Here is a 22,327-nt window from a genome sequence, read left to right as displayed (position 1 = left end):
GAAGAAATGATTTTGCACTTGTCCTGTGCATTTGACCCTAACTATGTAAGAGCAGTGGTGCTATGACAGACCCTCTGCGCTGTCATCAGCACAAATTATGTCCCCATGTGATAAAATCCACCATGCCCCCTTATTTTTTTTACAACTTGAGTACTGGCTACACTTCTGTGATTTTACTGCTATGATGAATACAATGTCAACAAACCATTAACCTTGAGGTATGAACAACTTAAACTACAGCTGAAACTAGGGCTGACCTTCGTATCCATTTATGGACAATCGAAGCTTCGGAGCTCAGAATGAATTTAATTTGAAGCATACGACGACGGGGCAGGGGGGGATTTAAAAAAAAAAAATATGGCGAAAACATAGTTTCTTCCAACACTAGAATTAAGATAAAAAAATATTCACAAACGAAAAAACACTAATGGTCGGTGATAAGTGTTGTTTAACTTTTGATTGAACACTAAATTAAAACCAATTAACCAAAATATGTGTTAAATTATGTCAGTTGAATCGTAGGGTCATAGAGTGGAGAAGATGCGGACAACACTTTGCTGATTGCATTACTCTGTCTCTGTATCACCTAGAGTGTTTCTAACACTTTCACAAGAAACTTCAGGGAGTTTTCTTTCTGGCAAGACCTCATGCATGCATGTAGTCAGAGCGGTTCAGAGGCTACAGTCATTTGAATTTGGGTATGTCATTTTAGGCGTTTTCGCCACAAAATAGGGGTGGAGTGCAATGGAATTTCCTCAAATTTAGCAAAACATACGCTTGGATTTAATGATGAACTTAAAAGTTTTTGGTGTCAAAGGTCAAGGTCACTGTGACCTCGTCCATCTCATTCTTGTGAATTTGATATCTCATGAAATGACTTGAGGGAATTTCCTTAAATTTGCCAAACACGTCCCCTTGAACTCCAGATGACCTGATATGCATTACGTAGTCCAAGCTCAAAGATCAAGGCCACTGTGACCTCACAAAACATGTCTTTGCTCATAACCCAAGAATTCATATGCTAATTATGACAAAATTTCACAGAAATGTCAAATTAAATAAAATGATTAACTAATCACATTTTACATCCAAAAGGTCAAAGGTCAGCTTCACTGTGACATAATAATGTTCTACAAAAACACTTTGACCATTATTCAAGATCATAACTTAAAAAAATATCCTGTTTTGGGTTAGAGTAAGTACGAAATTTCGTTAATATTTCACAGCTTAAGTCCATCACGGACAGATGTAAGTTAAAAAGCACTGACTATGGGGCGTCAGTAGCGTAGTGGATAGTGCCAGCACCCCATGTACAGAGGCACTGCCTCGCTGCAGCAGCCGCAGGTTCGAATCCGGCTCGCAGCCCTTTGCTGCATGTCAGTCCCCACTCTCTCTCTCTCTGTCTCCCCATTTCACACTTTGTCCTGTCATTAAAGGCAAAAAGGCCACAAAAATAATCTTTACAAAAAAAAAAAAAAGCACTGACTCCAAGTTACAACAGCACTGACTTTTGGGCTCAAACATGACACCAACAGTGGTCTCCTGGCTGCAGGTCTGTGTCACTTTGACCCATCCACACTGCTCCCACCTGCCCTAGACAGACTTTCTTGCTCTTTATAATATGTCTGTTGCTTTGAGCATGAAATATTGACACAAATGGGATTATACTGGAGTTAGCTGAAAGACCGGTGTGGCCCACAAAGATGTCAAAATGGTGCCTTCAGTGTCTGGATCACACACCGAGGGGCGTGTAAAAGTGTTGGTATTTGACAACCTAATAAGAACGGACTGTGATGACACTGGTGAGCAAAGTTTCATTTGCTGTTATTTTTGGACGGTGTAATCTTTAAATTCATAGTGCACAGCCCTCTCTCAGAAGGCTGCAGTGAGCTCCACAGAAGACATTTGTTGTTTGAACACCATGGAGGGTATGGTAAACTGCTGTATTCAAACCAGCATCTTTCTTAGAAGCTTCACATTGAATTTTTATCATTTTGTAAAAATTGAATTTCCTATTGACACTATTGGATTACAAAATGACATTTGAACTGACTTATGTCAGTACCTTAAAAACTTGTGTGTTTACTTAGAAAACAAATGTGGCCCTCTATCTGGAGATGATCGGTAAAGATGATTAACATGTCAGTTGATATCTCTGTGTCCTATCCTTGCTCTGTGTGCATTAATGTGTTTATGCTGAGTGGATGAACATAAGATGTGACATGATGTGGTTTAAAGGTTGCATGACAGCCTGTGTTACAGACTGCCAAGATAAATGTGCACGTCCTCTTCTTTTTAACTTGTTATTATTTGATCTTTTAATTTTGAATGTTGTTTGTACATCTGTAATGCACTGTTTGTTCTAATGCTGAAAAAGCAATAAAAAGATAAATCATAAAAAGAAAACAGATATGGCTGATAACAGCTCATCGATTGGTGGTGAGTCTTTACAGCTGCAGTACAGTTACCGGGTCATTATTGTGCAGCTCCTGGTGGTGATTTTTCTTTGCATCAACCTTTTGCTCATCGTGACCTTTTTTAAAAAGGAGTTCTTCTACACAACGACACGTTACATCTTATATGCTGTCACACTACTGTCTGATAGCTTTGTATTATTAGTGTCTGATGTCCTTCTTATCTTGACCTTTTTTGAAATTACCATGCATGTTTGGTTATGCATCATCATCACTGTTCTGGTATTAATGTATATAATACTCACACCAGTTACTCTGACAGCAATGACCCTGGAGCGCTATGTGGCCATATGCATGCCCCTGCGCCATGGAGAGTTGTGCTCCACACGCAGTGCTATAAACTGCATCCTCATCATTCACGGCCTCAGCTCTGTACCCTGTATTGTTGTCTTCTCCAACTTCTTTGCATCAGCTTCTCTAAGCTTTTATGAACAACACAGTGTGTGCTCTATGGAGATATTCATGTTGTTCAGATGGCATGATCATATTAGGTCAGCTTTAAGTCAGTTGTACTTCTTGATTATGTGTATTACTATTGTATTCTCCTATGCTAAAATAATGAAAGTGGCAAAATCTGCATCAGGAGAGAATAAAAAGTCAACATGGAAAGGGCTCAGAACAGTAATTCTTCATGCTTTCCAGCTGCTGCTCTGTCTCATCCAGCTGTGGTGTCCATTCATAGAAGCTGCTGTACTTCAGATTAATTTCAGGTTATTTATCAGTGTCAGGTACTTTAACTACATAATGTTTAGTCTCGTTCCACGATGTCTCAGTCCTCTCATTTATGGCCTCAGGGATGAAAAGTTTTTTCTTGAACTGAAAAAGTATGCTTTCTTTGGCTTGTATAAGAAACGATACTGAGAATGGCCTCAATTCAGTTTCTACGTACTTAAGATTTAAAATGTTTTGTTAAAGTTACAATGTGTAATTTATGTGGTTGTTTATTAGCAAATATCAACTCTTGCTTTCATAAATACATATTTACTAAAGTGTAATGCAATTCACATACAAATGGAAGCTTTCTCATAGGCTTAGAATGATTTCTCTATGTATACACAGGCAGGGCGCGGTATGCTGGAGGCTGCCTTCTTGCGTCGCCATATTTGAATACAGTGGCCGAAAGAGATAAACGCGCTTCACAGTCATTATAAATCCATTACAATCCATTACATTACAATCCATTATACAGATCTTGTTATCAGTCACTTCATATAGTGAGGAATAATATTATTACTATTTTTCTGTTATCTAAGATGTAAATATTGCATGTTTCCTTCAGATAAAACACATTTTTGACTTGTGAATGAGTCAATGGAATTTCTTGCAATAATGAAAAAACACTGGCACAAACCACATGTTTTGGAAAACTGGCAGATTCCAGAGAGTCTCCCCTCTTCATATATGGCAGAATATGTCAACTCCCAACTTGCTATGGTGAGATACATGTAGAAATGTGAGAATTTAGTAACACAGATTTTTTTTTTTTTCATTGATATAAAAATTAATATAAAATACAGGCACATAGAAGGACATGTGGTGATGGCAAATCTGGATAGCCCAGATTGTCCTGAAAAACAAAACAAGATATAGCATGTGTATGTAGCCTTTATAATGACTGTGATATGAGCTTAAAAGTAAAGGCAGGAAAAATACCCCAAAAAGGCCTAGGGCCCATAGGGTTAAACAGTGATATTAAAAGGAAGGTGAGAAATTATTTTCAGCCCCAAAACTATTTCATCTTCAGTGTTTTTTTTTTTGTTTGTTTTTTTAAATCCACACTTGAATGTTGGGCATTTTCAAGAAAATATGTAGTTTTCTTAAAAATCAACTGGAAGAGTAATGTCATGTGCTTGCATAAGATTTCTGCTCAGTCATTCTAACAAAACCATAATGAGCTTGTTTTCTTCACATAGAGGATAACTATGGCCAGCAAGCAAGGGCAAGAAATATTGAGAACAAAAAGCATGACTATGAAAATCTCTGGAAACTTTTATGAGATAGGGGAGAGTGGGGTAGGCAGCCATAGAATTGGTCCTATGTATTTTGTATTATTTGTATTTTTAATATATTTTTATATTTTAAGTTTCAATTTGCACTCCATGCCCTGAAGTTGGGAATTTGAACCTACAATATTTGTATTTGTATCAATAAAGATCAACATTTTTCCCAATTTCTATTTCATTTTTTTCATGAAGGGGTTCTTGTTTAATTTATATGATTTAATTAATCACAATTAAAAATTAACCCTTAGATACCAGTTTTGATCATATGCCACTAACTGCTTTTTTGAGAAATACACTACAATTCAATATTGTAAAAGCAAAATTGACTTTGATTATTATTAGTATCATCAGTTGACCCAAGTAGAAGAAGAAGAAATGATTTTGCACTTGTCCTGTGCATTTGACCCTAACTATGTAAGAGCAGTGGTGCTATGACAGACCCTCTGCGCTGTCATCAGCACAAATTATGTCCCCATGTGATAAAATCCACCATGCCCCCTTATTTTTTTTACAACTTGAGTACTGGCTACACTTCTGTGATTTTACTGCTATGATGAATACAATGTCAACAAACCATTAACCCTGAGGTATGAACAACTTAAACTACAGCTGAAACTAAACACCTTTTTTATAGTCTTGCATTTTTGTATTTTACATGACTGGATTTAACAGGTCTTTGCTCTCTAAATGCAGTTTATTATAGATCTGTGTTAGGGATGTCCCGATCTGATATTCGGATCGGTATCGGCCGCCAATATTTGCAAAAAACATGCATCGGCATCGGATCAGACTGCATGGAAAAATGCCGATCCAAGAACTCCGATCCAGTTTTTCATGGAATCTGATCCAGGTTTTCCAGCTAGCCTAGCAGTCCATTCTAGTGATCCGCTCCAGGACGTACTATCAATCCACCAGGCCAGCATGCAGACACACAGGAAACAGCAGCACCAGGTTGACACTGACACTACAAAAATAACTGAAAAGGAAAGGCTGCATTGTTTGTTAAATGTCAACAATGTCTTGTGGTGTTAATCTATTTTTTATTTATTAGGGGGCCAAAGCACAAGTGTGTGGAGTCTTGCTGCTATTTTAATTTCAATGTTAGATATTTTTGTTTTGTTTATTTAACCCTGTTAACAATAAACAGGTCAGTTTCTCATACCAACTGTTGTGGATCATTATAACTAACCCGATTAAGTAGTTGTTCTTGTTAGAGTAATATCACTTGATCAAACCTTTTCTAACATGACTGACAACAAAATAAGTGAATATGTATAATACACGCTTGGATCCGATTGGTATCTGTATGGGCCAAAACTCAAGGCTGTAATATCGGTATTTGATCGGGAATGTGAAAAAGCTGGATCGGGACATCCCTAATCTGTGTGGCAAATAAGCCTGTTATAAATTAATATGTTACACGTACTAAAAGGACAACTGTTTTACCAATAAATACTTACAGTTAACACACTGTGACCTTGATCTTGTTATACTAAAGTTGCAGTCAAACTTACAAGTGGATTAGTGACACCAAATCTGCATGTCTTTGGACAATGGGAAGAAACCAAAGCACCCAGAGGACATGGGGACAACATGCAAACTCCTCTGTAAAAAAGATAGGAACTATTTTGCTATGTACCCTTTTTGCATGTTTTGTATCAGAACACATAAAACACCTGCTGAATAATTTTGAAGGGTGATCTTTAAATTTAGGCGGCCCCATAAACATTAAGACACATGAGGTTTTATTTTTTGGCAATTTCTAGCAAACACAACAAACATTTTACCTTCAGATGGCCTTTAAGTCACAACATCAGAGTTTTAATACACTCAGTACTTAAATCGCACCTTTAGTACACCACTCTTCTCAGCTTTACTGAAAACAGCATAGTCACATTTGTCATGTCGTTTAATATTTTACTAAAACTGCTGTTGCCAAAAGTTTGGCAATAGTATTCATTCTGTCTGATAGCCTGCAAATACGTTATCTACTGAAGTGGTATCCGCTGAGGATTAGAGGCAGAAAGTTTGCTTTAGACACAGATGGTGGTCCAATCCCCTGCAGTCCTGACTAATGACGCAGAACTTGCGTCAACAGGTGACGAGCCCCCATGAGCTGCTCTCGACAGAGCCAAGTTGTTTGCCAAAAACTTCAGGTTGCACAATTAGACTCAGGAGCTTTACGTTAATAATAAACCAGTCTGTTAATCACTAAGCGGGGGATGCGAAAAATGCCCTGCTCTAACCGTGCTCTGGTGATATCACACAGTGTCTCACTCCAGTGCAGCTCATGTACGTCTCTTCACAGGTTTCATCATCTTTTTGAAAACAATACTGAAGTTACATCTAAAAGTTAATATCTCTACTGTGATGACTGACCTTAATAACTTTGTGTAAGAGTGTGACACTGGGACAAAGTCAAAATTAGAAATTGCAGTGTAACCCCGTCAGGTTTCACGTCAGCTCTGTGTTTTGAAGGTGTTTGTGTACCTTTTGCACTGAGGTTCACAAACATCCAAGCCTTACACATACAGCATGTACATACCTGGAACCAACAGATGACATCATTACTGACAAATGGAATAAGTAATCTGCTCGGCATTACATTTCCCTGAAAATGTATTTGCTGTTTCAAATTAGTTGTATATAAATGTAATTTCGTGGAGACAGGGCTACTATATGATACATTCTGTAAAATGTGATTCAAGTTAATTCTGAGATACAAAGCTTCAATTATTGGGCATAAGAGTTACTCTATGTTTTTTTTTTTTTTTTGTATTTTAACCTAAAGCATTCTTTAAAAACATAGAGGCATGAACCAACATGATAATAAATATATGAATTAATTTAAATTTTTTAAAAGTAAAACAAACTGCCTAAATCTACAATTGCAGTTTATATTTAGCATATTCCCATGGTTCTCGTAGTAGTACTCGTACAATAAGCATAATGCCAGGTTAAGAAACATCCAGTTGACGTGTACAAACACAGTCCTGAAATGTACAGTACTGATCTTTGCATCAACTGTCAACAAGGTTCACCCCATTCTCTCTGGTAACACATGTTCCACCAAACAGACTTTAACAGCCATCTCAAGTGCAACGCCCCATAACCCTGACATTAACAATTAACCCCATTGTGCAACTGACAGTCGCACGTTTAGTGTGTAAACTTTATCTTGAACTTAAAGCTACAGTCGGTAACCTATGAAAATAACTTCTTGTCAATTTGCTGAAACTGTCACTACATCCACAAAGTATTATATGAGACAGATAGTGTGTGAAAAAAAAATAATGTCCCATCTCCTCCTCCTCCTCCTCCTCCTCCTCTTGCCTCTAATGGCATTCGCTAGAATTGACTGTGGCGCGCCAAACACAACCAATCAGAGCTGAGGAGTTACCAACACAGCTGTCTGTCACGTCAATCGCTGTTCTTGAACTGAGGTCAAACTGTCAAACTGGGCAGTGCTGTTCAAGTATGAATCAAGATTCTGTTACTGCATTGCCTGTTTCTCACCTCAAATGTTTTCAGAAGTGTACTGTGTAGCTATAAGATGAGAAGGTTTGTGACCAGGCTGCCATGTTGGATACAGTTGAGCAACACACCAAACATTGCCCACAAGCAACACCATCTTTCTTATTTTACAACTAAACAGTGCACTCAAGTGTGTTTCTAAATATTTGAGGTGAGAAATAGGCAACACAGTAACAGAATCTTGATTCATATTTGACCAGCTCTGCCTAGTTTGACAATTTGAGTGCAGTTCACAAGCAGTGAATGAGAGCTGCGTTACAGCCTCCTTGGCTCTGATTGGTTGTTTTCATTCACATGCAGTAAGGCCATTAGAAGCACTACAGGACAATAGACTCAGATACTCAGGTCTACCTTATAACCTAGTACAGTCTTTATTATCTCCAGTATTACAATGATAGACTTTGACTGTGGCTTAGCTCTAACTAACAGACCATCTTGAAGTTTTGTGACACTGTCAGTAGTGGAAGAAGTACCATACGTTGTTTCTTTGTGTATCTTTCTTAAAGAAGTATAATGGTCTTTTAATAAAACTGGGCTGTTGACGCAGTAAAAAGATGCAAATACTTTTGACGTTGGTGCTACATGACCAGAGAGAACAGCAAACAAGGTCTCTGGCATTTGCTTTGGCGGCCGGCTGTTGACAAAAAATTTTAAATAACGGTTAAACAGTAAGCTAAAATATGTTTCTGAAACCATTTTAAGTACCAAATAGGCAACACAGTAATCATGGTTCATATTTGATCAGTGCTGCATAGTTTTACTAGCCCTTTTTAGATAGGAACTGTGCAAATTTGCAGGAAAGCCCAATCAGTCTTTTTTCAGCATTGGCAGTATAAAAACAAAATCGGGGAGTGCGGCAAAATGCCGCCTACCTTTTTCGGGGCAATGGGGGGCGTGAGCAAGTAACAAAATGTGTAGCTCAGCGTGTGACGTAAACAGAGACGTGGGAGGGAAGCCGTGGCTAGTCAGTCCTTCGGCGATTCTCTAATAAGTCGGCCCGTTCTTCACCGTCCCCGTCATCTGACAGTTAATGGCCTCTTCGTTTGCGAGGGCAAGGAGGGCGCGCAATTCCTTGTCTCCCCAGTTGCTCATCTTTACAGTGTCTGTCAGATTTGATTTTCCTTCTTGCTACTAGCTGCTCGCTAATTCCTGCTATCAGCTGTTTCCTGTTTATCCACCACCAGTGGCTTGCATGTGCGGCGTCATCAACAGGTCCTCCCACAAGTCATCAACAGCCCCTCCCGTTGCAGAAGGCTGCCTCGGTCTGTTTAAACTAAAAGGGTTCCGCCAATATGACTACCCTCCAAGGCGGAAAATTGGGCACCTTGGATCAACTCGCCAATCCGGCTAAAATTGGGCACCTTGGATCAACTCGCCAATCCGGCTCTGTGTGTCTAAATGCTCGCAGCTTGCCAGCAATACGGCCCAACATTCGCGGAAAATCTTGCAGTGTACAAGGGGCTACTGTCTGATCTCAGTATTTTCAGCCTCAGTTTTTACAAAACAGAAAACACTATGGTGTCCACTTCTTGTTCACATATTCTCATATTACAGCTAAACATTACACTAAAATATGTTTCAGTAGATATCTTAGGCGAGAAATAGGAAATACAGTAAAAGAAATATGGTTTATATTTACATATATGTGTTACCGTTCGATCTGAGTTTGAGAAAGAGCAAGAGGGGCGGGTCTCTCTCTGGATCCACTTGTATACTCATTCACACTATTTGTGTCCATGGTGGTGGGTATACGAAAATTCAGAAGTACAATGTGTAGTTCGAGCAACAGCCCTAGAGCCAGTGAAAATCCACTAAGAGATGAGCAGGGAGATCTGGGTGCTGATAAGATGGAGAAAAGTTTACCACAGTTCATTTACACACTACCCACATTGTTATGATACCAAGCTGGTTGAGAATTGACCAAGTATCTCTTTAAGAGACAACAGTGAACTTCAAGTACAGCAATCCATTACCAACCTAAACTGCGAATCTCCACACCACAGACAGCTCTTTAAATAGGCCCAATACTTCTTGTGGTAGTCCTGCAGTGATAGACATCTGCACCTCACAAACTTAGTCATACACAGCAACTTTCACAGTCACCCTGAATTTAAACTCAAGTTTAAAAAAAGTGTTGAGGAACGCTGCCAAAACACTTTGCTCAACAGTTCACAAACTGCATTGGACAAGACACAGCTGGAACAACTGACCCAGCTCGCCTGAAAGTGTCTACTCAGCAGGGTCACCACAGTGCCAACAATCAATAAGAGAGCTCCCTTTTCCAGCTGGAAAAGACTCAGTTGTGTACAGCTGTGCATCAGTAAAAAAAAATAAAAAAAATTGCAGCTGCATGTGTGACTGCCCAGTCTGTCCTGGAGTACCCAAAAGCTTTAACTACCTCAGTGCCATTCATTTTTCACAGATGTTCACCAGCTAAGAGTCGTTCTGCACAGTATCCACATGTATTGTACCGGTATTACCTGAGAGGTTTTCAATATGGAGGCAGACAGATTAAGCAGTTATAGATGTCATTCAATGGCCATAATTCAATCTAAATGAAAGCATCTAACTGGAATATTGCCTGTACCTTTAATACAGGCTGAGTTAGGCTACTTAATGTTTCCAGCTGTCCAGCATTCAGTACAGACAGCTGTAGGCTGTTTTTGTTTCATAATAATCATTATGTGGAAAAATGATTTGTTTGAATTTCTGTCATTAAAAAATATTTTGTTCACTTTTTTGTAATGGTAAAAAAAGAGCAAGAGAAAGAGAGAAATTCCCACAGACTCCCTGCAATGATGCTAACTGGCATGTCATTCAACACAATGTTGCTCACCTTCTTCATTGGGACGGGGAGGGGTAAAGTTATGGGGAGCCAGGGCTGCTGCTTCTGACTCATCTGTTGTTGAGTCTGGTAAAAGGGGCAGGGACAACTGATTTAATATGAATATCTTGCTAAACATTTACCTGCACTGATTAAATGTAGGTTAAAAAGGAATGAAGTGTAGGCTAACATTAGTCTGTAGCTAGCTTATTTCACTTTAGACATGAAGCTAACAGGTTCATTTCTACCACTCACAGACTATAGACTACCCACCTTTCTTGGAGAAACACTGGGTCACATATTGACACCCTTTCTTTTGCCTCTCCTCTCTCTCCTTTCTCTCTTTCCTTTTGTGAAAACCGGATTTTCTTTCAGGACTAGGTAGCATGATGATAACCGTCACTGTCAGTGCGCTAAGGCAGTACCAAACCATTTCATGCAGATACAGGGGGGTGGTCAGTCAATATGGATGTTTACTTTTTGGTCAATTTTGGTCAATGGGGATATTTAACTTTTACTGCCAAAAACAAGTAAAAACAAAGAGATCATTAATTTAATTACTATATTTGAAAAAAAAAAATCTTAATGATGATGGTTTAATAATTTTATAATACTTTTTACCTAATTTTGGGGCCCCTGTCAATCAGGGGCCATTGGAATTGTCCTAACGTTTTATTGAGCTTACCTTACTCAGGAGGACAGCAACATGACTTCAGTGGGATGATAATGTTAGTCCTTGTCTGCTGAGCATTTGCTAACATATTCGCATTCCTCTATGAGGTGATAATGTGTTAAGGCTGTTTAGGAGGTTTTCTGCATCCTAGTGGCTGAATATTATTGATGTATTTTCATAAAACTCGACTGTCTATGCAGTAGAGAAGCACAAATACTTTTAAAATGGTCTTAAAGCCACAGCGTGTAGGAATTTCTTCCATCTAACGTTGAAATCATATATTGCATTCAAACAGATGGCGCACTCTAGCGCCTCACTGTTTCAAACATGTATTGCAACAACTGTAGCCACTGTGTACCAAAAAGATATGATAACACTGATGAAACCATGTCATCCGATACTACATGGAGTATTCATTCAGTCTCCTACACAGACACACGCGACGTGAGTTGACAAACCCCCTCCTCACCATGCTGGCTGTGTTTACAACGTAGGACTGTTGGGGCGGATGTAAATTGAAACAAACCAATCACGTCTTGTCCTTTGACAACTGACAAGTGGCTCAACCTCACACACCTCATCCCTCTCCTCGCATTACTGCGCCGCTAACAGCTGTTAGTGGCCAGCGGCACTACTGCCGCATAACAAAGTCCCACTCTTTGAGCATAATGCAGGATCATGTATTATGCAGCATCACGGGAGACGGAATCCTCGTCGCCAAGAAAGTGCAAAAGGGAATCAAAAAGGCAGCGTGACCGGCGAATTAAAAAAACAAGGGTCAGCATTGGGGTTGCCTTTCCCAGGTGGAGAGAGCTGCTGAAGGAGAAAGGTAATACAATCACAGGCCAGCGCTAACAGCGGCTAACAGCGGCTAACAGCTAACAGCGGCGCAGTGATGCGAGGAGAGGGATGAGGCTGTTAGCGACTGGCCGCTAACAGCGGCTAACAGCCAACAGCGGCGCTGGCCTGTGATTGCATTACCATTCTCCCTCAGCAGCTCTCTCTACCTGGGAAAGGCTACCCCGATGTGGGCCTTCGTTTTTTTAATTCGCCGGTCACGCTGCCTTTTCTATTCCCTTTTGCGCTTTCTTGGCGACAAGGATTCCGTCTCCCATGATGCTGCATATGCATGATCCTGCATTATGCTCAAAGAGTGGGACTTTGTTTCAAATTTGCCAGGGTAGTAGCGAAGCGCCTCTTGCTCCTCTCCTTCAGCTCCTCAGTCACGCAGTGCTGGCCTGGCTCTCAACGAAAACGCCGAAGGTGGTGCTGTATGTCCCTTGCTGGCGGATGTATTCTCAAGATGGCGAAACGTAATGGAACCCCACAGACGACTTACCCACATAATGTACAAACAAATCCGAAATTCTCCTTTTACGAGAATAAGTCAGATTATTGGTGGAGGTAATAGTACACCAGTGATGACATATTTATGAATGCAGACATCAATTTTTGCCAATAAACAACTGAAAATGTTACACAATGTCCCTTTAAATTATCAGTAGAAAACCCACAACTACCAGAATGCACTGCGCCACACTGGACCAATAAATGCCCCCGCTGGTGAGTGATGTCAGAGACCACTGATAAACCGAGACGGCCCACTTAAGATTCATTTCCTGTATCTGTGTCATGAGTTCTATGTACTGTGTGCTCAAATACTGTATTTTTCTATTTCTATAGTTGTATTTTAATACTTTAGTGCTTTCTAGATTGTACAGCACTTTGGCAAACCTCGGTTGTTTTAAATGTGCTATATAAATAAATTTGACCTTGACCTTGACCTTGACTAAAATCCTTCATTACTCACTACATAGTCCACTATACAGTAATTTTGTCATTTTGTACTGCAGTCCGAATGTATAGTGGGAATTATTATCCCTATAGTGGATTCAAGATATCCCACAATGCATTGTAAAAAAGTAGTGTACAACCGATGGTCACTAACCCAGCAATACATCCCATCATGCCTTGTGTAGAAGGCTCGGACGAACTATTTGGGATGGAGGAAGAGACGGACGAGAGGACAGAGAGCAACTTGACTGCAACCTGTTGTACATGTTCAACTTATGATGAAATGTTGAAGTTTGTTTTACCAGTTTCTCAGCCTTGTAATAAATTGTTAATTTAATGTGTAGTCATCGTGTAGCCATGATTTGTGTCATAATGGCTTAATGCACAACGTGACACATTATTTTCACAAGGTATTTTCATTAGTGGGCACATTTGCAGTCGCGTTGCTCTCCTTCCTCTTCTCTGTCTGCCAGTGTAACATCATTAATAGGCCTATGTTTAATGTGAGCAGAGCAGCGCATCACAACACAACACAAATGGCCACAAAGTACTTTGTAACATACTTGTAAAATACATTTAAACAATTTATACTTTACAACCTGGATTTTGTAACGGCCATTTTGATCAAAACAGGTTATTCTTATGAATCACATTGTGAAGTGGTTGCGTGCCTCATATGCATACAACTTATCTAGTTCATTAGCTTCCCGCCACAGATACTGAAACAGGATCCCATCTCCCCCCTGAATTATTACCTAATAAGAAACATCATGCTGTATGATGACAGTATGTAAATAACATATCTCTGGAGGGATCATATCGAGTCAAACAGATATGAGTTGGGCCGAACACTTCAGATAAGCTGAAGGACATCCCACAGATGTTCACTGAGGTTTTATGATAAGAAGAAGAGAAATGTAAACCTTGGTCAACTCCTCTGACTGATGAAGACATTCTTAGGTGAGTGTTACGCTTTTATTCTGAATGTTGGATTTGTATTCAGTCACAATACAAAAATATCTGTTTAAAGGGTAGTTGGGGAAAGACAATAGTAAAGGCTATGTGTGTTGTTTTACTGTCAGTTATTAAGCATTTTGAGGATGTGTTTTAGTGTGTGTATGGACTTTTCACTCATTGTATCTTTCACAGGTTTGCTTCAGTGCATAGCTGCAAAATGCAGAATCTGACTGAATATCCAGGCAATGCAACTTCCAGCAGAAGCCTGTCTGTGATCATCAAGATGTGTGTGGTGGTCCCCTCCTTCTGTGTCTTCTTCTGCTGCATTATTGTCATGCTGCACATCTTTGCATCTCACAGGCAGTTCCTGGACACATCACGTTACATCCTGTTTGCCTACATGCTGATCAATGACACTGTCCAGCTCTTGTTCTCTGTGTTGCTCTTCCTCTTTGTCATGGGCAGGGTAAAATTTGCCATTGTCTACTGTGTTCCTCTGTTGTTTGTTTCCACTGCCACCTTCCAGAACACACCTTTGATTCTTGCCACAATGTCACTGGAGCGTTATGTTGCCATCTTCTATCCCCTGCAGCGCCCAGCCGCCTGGCGCTCAGACCGTATCTGGATCATTATTCTGTCCCTGTGGCTCATCAGCTGTATCTTCCCTGTGATTCACTACTCAATTGGGAAAAGAGATCCTGCTGTGGATATCCTCTCTACCCCTGTGCTTTGCAAATCTACCATTGTCAACTCATCTCCAATCCAGGAAATGTTCCTAGCTGTTATAAATATTCTCTTCTTTGCAGTAGTAGCTGTTGTCATCATCTTTACATATGTGAGAATCCTGCTGGAAACCAGGAAAATGAGACAAGATAAAGTGTCTGTGAACAAAGCCATGCACACTGTGCTGCTACACGGCTTTCAGCTGCTGCTGAGCATTTTGGCTTTCACTCACCCCATTACTGAAACTCTCACAGTGCTGCATACCAACTGGTTGCCAGAGGACATCTCCTTTTTTAACTATTTCTGTTTCATCCTTACTCCACGCTTCCTCAGTCCGCTCATCTACGGCTTTAGAGATCAGAGTCTCAGGGGCTGCATCAAGAAAACTGTCCTCTGCTGCTCAGCCAAAGTCAAACCTGGCAAGCTGCAAGACAACTTGTTTGCTTCTTAACTGGCTGATGTGGTTTTGACAGAGCGCTCACGCCTAATGCACAAATGCAAAAAGAGATATTTGTGATGTTTAACAGGTTTCTGCAGGACTTGAAAAGTCTTTTGAAGTGCTGAGTACAGTTCATCCATTTTATGCTGATTATGCTGGCCCAAGTCATGTTGATTTTATTTATAATGTAGAAATTATTGTTATATAATGTTGGGAATAGCTGGAAAGATTTGATGATGATGAAACAGGTATAACATTTTATTTAGTGTGGTAAGTGTTAAATTCAACTTGCTCCACGCTGCAGAAACCCTGTTAAAAAAATCATTGTCTTAATTCATAAATAAAGTGACCAACCATGTTACATTGTTCTAATTTGAAGAAATACAGGCCATTGGAAACCTCTGCTGCCCTGTAAAAAGCAGTCACGACCTTTTTCATCTTTGGATACATTGGCTCCATTTTTTGAGACAAGATCAACAGATTTATAGATCGACTGCTGTTAAACATAAACCAGACAGTGACCATATTCCTGTTCCAGCAGCTTCAACAAATATTACACAATTACATGGGTGAATTTAAGGTGTCTTCCATAAGTCTGGCAGCTTCTGCTGGGATTCAACCTCTCATTCGCTCAATGAGCACACAGCGCTCATCACACTGGATTTATTATTAACTGTGTGACTGGGTTGCTGGCAAGTTAATGCTTGTGGCCTTCTGTAAACCTATGTGGTTAGACTATAATACAGATGTTTAAAAGCCTAAAACTACAAAATGTCTTGCCGATTTTTGCAGATTGGTATACTGATATTTGCATGCACAATTCAGTGTGCTATTCCTACACATATAACTGTTGTTTGAATGCATCAACTTCAAGTCATCATGACTGATGCTAGATCTGGTCAAAATGTGTCCAAGTGGTGTTACGGGTCTCATGTTTTTTTTTCTTTTTTCTTTTTTTGGTTAAAAAAGTGGTGAAAATATAAATATCAGAATAATTAAAAAATGCAGAATGTGGAGCAACCTCTAACTTAAGGTGCCCTGTAATAACAGCAAAAAGCCCACAAAATAATGTTTAAAAAAAGAAAAAAAAAGAAAGAAAAAGAAATACAGAGTGTAACCCTAAAAGCCACCATCTCCTCTGGTGACCCAAATATGCAAATTATACATGTGAATAATAATCATTTATAACTTTTGTTTTAGAACTAATTTCACATTTGCACTTCCAATATCTATAGACCACATTTAGTTTAGCATGTTTCAAGCTTGGCCTTTTTCATCACTGTGAGCACGTCCCCACAAACTTGGCACTCTGGCTTGTCTTTTACTCCGGCTCCCCCAAAAAGTTGTTTGTCCAATCCAAAGGACGGCATTCCAAATCTACTTTTCTTTACTCTTGACAGTGACCATGATGCATATCAGCAATGACACATAACTGTAGGTGTTGTGACCCTCACCATTTTGCCTGGTCTCACAGGCCACATAAAACCTGGAAGCCAGTCCCCGACCCCTGTTGAATACATTATAATAATATATATCCTGTACAGCAATAATTACAGGTTGCTCTGTCTTATTTATATATATATATATTTTTTGAGATTCACCACACCAATGAAGTCACTCTAATGCTAACATGTCTTGACTGTGCAGCTTTAAAATGGTAGTTTGGTTGTTGTACAGAAAATCCACCTGCAGGTGTTGCACTAACTCCAAACTCAGTTTTTTTTTCTTTTTTTGTCGGTGAGCAAATGATTTACCCTAATCATCCACTTTAAGCAATAAAATAAGTTAAATGAATGTGTGTATAAATTATATCATGGTTTAATCCATTTCCATAATTTATTTGTGTAAATCAAAGCTCAAACTGAATGTGCCGCTTGTTAATCAGAAACTAAGTTTAAAGCACACTTTAAACCCTTGTATATGAAAGATCACTGTAGTAAATGAAAATACATTTGATTAAGAAAAGACAAAACTATTTGCCCCAAATTAAAATGTTTACATTTTACACATTACAAAAAATTGGGGCCTTTTCTTTGGCAACTTTATGTTAACATTTTATTTAAACAGTGTTTTTTTTTGTAATTCTTTCTTGTTTGATTATGGTACCAGACTTTGCACAACATGTTATTTGTAATAAATTCATATCCTTCACTATATGGTTGCCTTGTGTATCCTCTCTTTTTATATCGTGTCATATCCTTTGTGTCACAGTTCAGTTCAAATGAGGACCCTCAATGGAAAATAGTCATGAGAGTTCATATCAAGCTGGGTGGGTGGAGGGGGTCTAGCGAAAGGGAATCAGGGGCGAATGTTAGGCTGGGAACTGAACAGGGGCGGACTAGGGAACCTCAGAGGGATGGCCTTAGAGCTGGACAGGGGCAGAGCAGAAAACCTAAGGGGGATGGCCTGAGGGCAGGGCAAATGGACAGAAACACCCTTGCAAGGTGACCAGGGTGCTGGGGCAGTGCTGAAGGACTGGCAGGAGGATGACCAGACAGGTGGAGCTGATCTAGAGGACAACCAGGAGGCCGACTAAATGAGCAGGGCACATCTGGAGGACATCCAGCAAACCGACCAGGCAGTTGGAACACCTCTGGAGGCTGACCAGACAGGTGGTGACATAGACAGGACCCCACTGGAACTCGGAAAGGGGACCCTTCGAGATTGTACCCCAACGGAACTCAGAGATGGGTCCTCACTGGAACTCGTAAATGGGACACTCAGCCAAGGGAACCCACTGAAACGAGAAGATGGAAACCCACTTGAACTTGCAGATGGAACTTAAGGTCAGGAACCAGCAACTGATAACCCAACTGCAGGTTGGACCCGTAGAGAGCCAAGCAGGAAGCCAGCATTAGTGCAGCTGAGCTTGAGGCTGGCAACTGGACAGCAAGTCAGGAGTCCAGTAAGACCAGGGAACCAGAGGACTGTTACAGCTCAGCAACAACAGGGGTCAGCTTCAACTCAGAGGACACAGGAGATTGCTGTAGCTCAGCAGGAACACAGACAGGAACTTCGGAGTGCTGCGGCACAGCAGGAGAAGGAACAGGAGGTGTCTGCAGTTCAGCACGCACAGGAAGTGGCTGCAGCCCTGTTGGAGCAAGTGGTTGCTGAGGCCCAGCATAGACAGGACCTTGTGAGGGCTGGAGCTCAGCACTGACAGGAACTTGGCAATGCTGCAGCTCGGCATGGACAGAAAGGTGGGGCAGGAGGTTGCTGTGGCCAGACAGGGATTACAGGGGCTAGCTGCAGCTCTGAAGCTTGAGGCTGCTGCAACTTAACAGGAAGTGGGGATTGCAGCAGCTCAGCAGGGACAGATGTTGGCCGGGCTGTCGTCCGGACACAGGGATGTGGGGTTGGCTGGGCTGCCGACTGGACAAGGGGAGCAGGTGTTGGCTTGATTCAGGAGCAGAGAAGAAGTCAGCTTGGACTCCAAACTCAGGAACACACAGGATGTCAGCAGGGACCCCCAGTGCCAGAACAGGCTTGGGCTGGTTGCTGGAGGCCAGGGATTTTGGCTTATAGGGACTGGCAGGACAGGCTCAGGAGTTCCTCTTACGTAGCCAAAAGTCTAGGGCTGACCCTGATCTATTGATACTACCATATAAATCTGAGGTCTCTGTCCAGAAGAGTGCAGTCTGAGGAACAGCTAAGATACTGCATAGAACCATCAAACTCCCAGGCCTCTGGTAGACGACCTGAGCTTGAGGAAGACACACACCACCCCAACAGCTACTCAAAAAAATTTAGGGAACACTTAAATCACACATCAGATCTTGATGAACGAATTATTCAAGTTGAAAATCTTTACTGATGTACATTGTATAATTTTTTGAGAACAAAATGACCTAACAACGGTCAATGGAAACCAAAATCATCAACCCACTGAGGGCTGCATTCCAGATCACACAAAAATCAAAGTAAAGAATTGAAATCACAGGCTGATCCAACTTGTGACTCATAATGTATCTCAGTAGTGTGTATGGCCTAAGCATGCCTGTATGCACTCCTGACAACATCTGGGCATGCTTCTGATGAGTCGGCGGATTGTGTCCTGGGGGATCTTCTCCCAGACCTGGATCAGGGCTTCAGCAAGCTCCTGGACAGTCTGTGGTGGCACTTGGCAGCATTGGATGCACCAATATATAACATCCCATTGGTGCTCAATTGGATTTAGGTCAGGGTAATAGGAGGGCCTGTTAATGACACCAATGTCTACACACTCTGACCACATGAGGCCGGGCATTGTCCTGCACCAGGAGGAACCCAGGGCCCACTGCACCAGTGTGAGGTCTGAAAATCACTCTGAGGACTTCATCCCGGTACCTAAGTGCAGTCAGGGTACTGTTGGCTATGATATGGAGGACTGCTCGACCCTCCAAGGATATGCCTCCAAAGACCATCCCCAACCCACCGCCAAACCAGTCATGCTGGATGATGTTACAGGCAGCATAACGGTCACCATGGCATCTCCAGACTCTTTCAAGCCTCTCACATGTGCTCAGTGTGAACCTGCTCTCATCTGTGAAGAGAACGGGGCGCCATTGGCGGGCCTGCCAATTCTGTTGTTCTCTGGCGAATGGCAATTGAGCTGCACGCATTTCTCATTACTCACGTATTGACGATATTGTGGACTATCGGCATCCTCTAATAGTAAATATTGTGTCAACCATGGTTATTAATTTGGTGTAAATAGAGAAAGGAGCATAAGCAGTCACTTTGAGGCTGGGTGCTCAATATAAACTGTGTGATTTTACAAAAATATTGGATAGCAAGATGTTAGCCAAAAATAAAGAATTAAAATGGGGTTTGCCTGGTTTATAAGTTTGCTTTGGTTTTTGTTTTAACCACATATATCTAAACGGGATATTCTGACATTGCAAAGTGGTAGCCTGCTTAACAGGTATATTACAAATATAATTATGTGATGAATCATTAGCGTTCCTCCACAACAGGATCCCATCTCCCCACTGAAATATCTATTAATGAGAAACATCATGCTGTATGACCATATCATGTAAACAATGTAGTATCTCTGGAGGGATCGTGTCAAGTCAAACAGATCTGAACTGGGCTGAACGCTTCAGATAAGAGGAAGAACATCCCACGGATGTTCACTGATAAGAAGAGGAGAAATCTAATGCTTGGTCAACTCCTCTGACTGATGAAGATATCTGTAGGTGAGTCGTGAGTGTAACTCTTTATTCTGGATGTTGGATTGTATCAGTCACAGTTCAAATAGTCTGTTATGAGGAAAGACAGAATAGTACAGGCTATGTGTGTTGTTTTACTCTCAGTTATTAAGCATTTTGAGGATGTGTTTTAGTGTGTGTATGGACTTTTCACTCATTGTATCTTTCACAGGTTTGCTTCAGTGCATAGCTGCAAAATGCAGAATCTGACTGAATATCCAGGCAATGCAACTTCCAGCAGAAGCCTGTCTGTGATCATCAAGATGTGTGTGGTGGTCCCCTCCTTCTGCCTCTTCTTCTGCTGCATTATTGTCATGCTGCACATCTTTGCATCTCACAGGCAGTTCCTGGACACATCACGTTACATCCTGTTTGCCTACATGCTGATCAATGACACTGTCCAGCTCTTGTTCTCTGTGTTGCTCTTTCTTTTTGCCATGGGCAGGGTAAAATTTGCTTTTGTCCTATGTGTTCCTCTGTTGTTTGTTTCAAGTGCCACTTTCCAGAACACACCTTTGATTCTTGCCACAATGTCACTGGAGCGTTATGTTGCCATCTTCTATCCCCTGCAGCGCCCAGCCGCCTGGCGCTCAGACCGTATCTGGATCATTATTCTGTCCCTGTGGCTCATCAGCTGTATCTTCCCTGTGATTCACTACTCCATCGGGGAGATTGATCCTGCTTTGGATATCCTCTCTACCCCTGTGTATTGCAAATCTAGCATCGTCAACTCATCTCCAATCCAGGATATGTTCCGTGCTGCTGAAAATATTCTCTTCTTTGCAGTAGTAGCTGTTGTCATCATCTTTACATATGTGAGAATCCTGCTGGAAACCAGGAAAATGAGACAAGATAAAGTGTCTGTGAACAAAGCCATGCACACTGTGCTGCTACACGGCTTTCAGCTGCTGCTATGCGTGTTGGCCTTCACTTATCCGATCACTGAAACTCTCATAGTGCTGCATGCCAACTGGTTGCCAGGGGACATTGCCTTTTTTAACTTTTTCTGTTTCATCCTTACTCCACGCTTTCTCAGTCCGCTCATCTACGGCTTTAGAGATCAGAGTCTCAGGGGCTGCATCAAGAAAACGTTCCCCTGCTGCTCAGACAAAATCAAACCTGGTGTCAGAGGCAAGCTGCAGGACAAGTTGCAGGCAAGCTAATACTATCAGCCTTCTCTAATCCACTGTGATTAGACTCTATTACAGATATTTAAAAACCATGAATCACAAAAGACACCATATCTTTGATGCCCTTCTTGCAAATTAGCGCACTGATATTTCCATGCACAAACCAGAGTGCCGTTTCTTGGTGCAAAACTGTTGTTTGAATGCATAGACATATACAAAATTCACAGGCGCACAGTGGAAGGGACCACCGAGAAGGATGTGTTTGTCTGCTATTTCATGTTATTTTCTTTTATCACAGAAAAAAGGTAATTGCCTGGTGGGCTGGATCAAACAGTCTCACAGGCCACATACAACCCATAAGCCAGATGTCCCTGACCCCTCTTGAACATATACATTATAATAATATATACCCTGTACAGCAGTAATTTACAGTTTGCTCTGTCTTATTTACCTTTTTAATGAGATTCATCACACCAATGAAGTCACTCTGATGACAAATTGTCTTTATAGTGGAGCTTTAAAATGGTAGTTTGGTTGCTGTACAGAAAATCCACCTGCAGGTGTCGCACTAACTCTAAACTCAG

General features: G+C 41.0%; 4 protein-coding genes across 4 annotated transcripts in view; all 4 read left to right on the top strand.

Annotated features, from left to right (window-relative positions):
- LOC126401837 (odorant receptor 131-2-like) overlaps positions 1–930 on the top strand; it is a 4,801-nt gene extending 3,871 nt beyond the window's left edge. Inside the window, exon 3 of the mRNA XM_050063357.1 lies at positions 927–930. Within this exon, the coding sequence (XP_049919314.1) occupies positions 927–930 (4 nt within the window). The remainder of the gene's footprint in view (positions 1–926) is intronic.
- Positions 931–2,411: 1,481 nt separating this feature from the next.
- Positions 2,412–3,335, top strand: LOC126401827 (odorant receptor 131-2-like). The gene has a single exon (XM_050063349.1). It carries the CDS (start codon positions 2,412–2,414, stop codon positions 3,333–3,335), a length of 924 nt encoding a protein of 307 aa, XP_049919306.1.
- Positions 3,336–14,476: 11,141 nt separating this feature from the next.
- On the top strand, positions 14,477–15,433 carry LOC126401820 (odorant receptor 131-2-like). The gene has a single exon (XM_050063336.1). The coding sequence runs from the start codon at positions 14,477–14,479 to the stop codon at positions 15,431–15,433; it is 957 nt and encodes a 318-aa protein (XP_049919293.1).
- Positions 15,434–20,810: 5,377 nt separating this feature from the next.
- Positions 20,811–21,776, top strand: LOC126401812 (odorant receptor 131-2-like). Its single transcript, XM_050063323.1, has one exon. The coding sequence runs from the start codon at positions 20,811–20,813 to the stop codon at positions 21,774–21,776; it is 966 nt and encodes a 321-aa protein (XP_049919280.1).
- The last annotated feature ends 551 nt before the right edge of the window (positions 21,777–22,327 follow it).

Source organism: Epinephelus moara, chromosome 2 (genome assembly GCF_006386435.1).
Source record: "Epinephelus moara isolate mb chromosome 2, YSFRI_EMoa_1.0, whole genome shotgun sequence".
Taxonomy (NCBI): Eukaryota; Metazoa; Chordata; class Actinopteri; order Perciformes; family Serranidae; genus Epinephelus; species Epinephelus moara.
Note: the sequence above shows the minus strand (reverse complement) of the source record. Positions and strands in the feature narration are given on the sequence as shown.

Excerpts from the sequence above, each read along its gene's own strand:
- LOC126401827 (XM_050063349.1), top strand. The coding sequence starts at position 2,412 with ATGGCTGATAACAGCTCATCGATTGGTGGTGAGTCTTTACAGCTGCAG.
- LOC126401820 (XM_050063336.1), top strand. The coding sequence starts at position 14,477 with ATGCAGAATCTGACTGAATATCCAGGCAATGCAACTTCCAGCAGAAGC.
- LOC126401812 (XM_050063323.1), top strand. The coding sequence starts at position 20,811 with ATGCAGAATCTGACTGAATATCCAGGCAATGCAACTTCCAGCAGAAGC.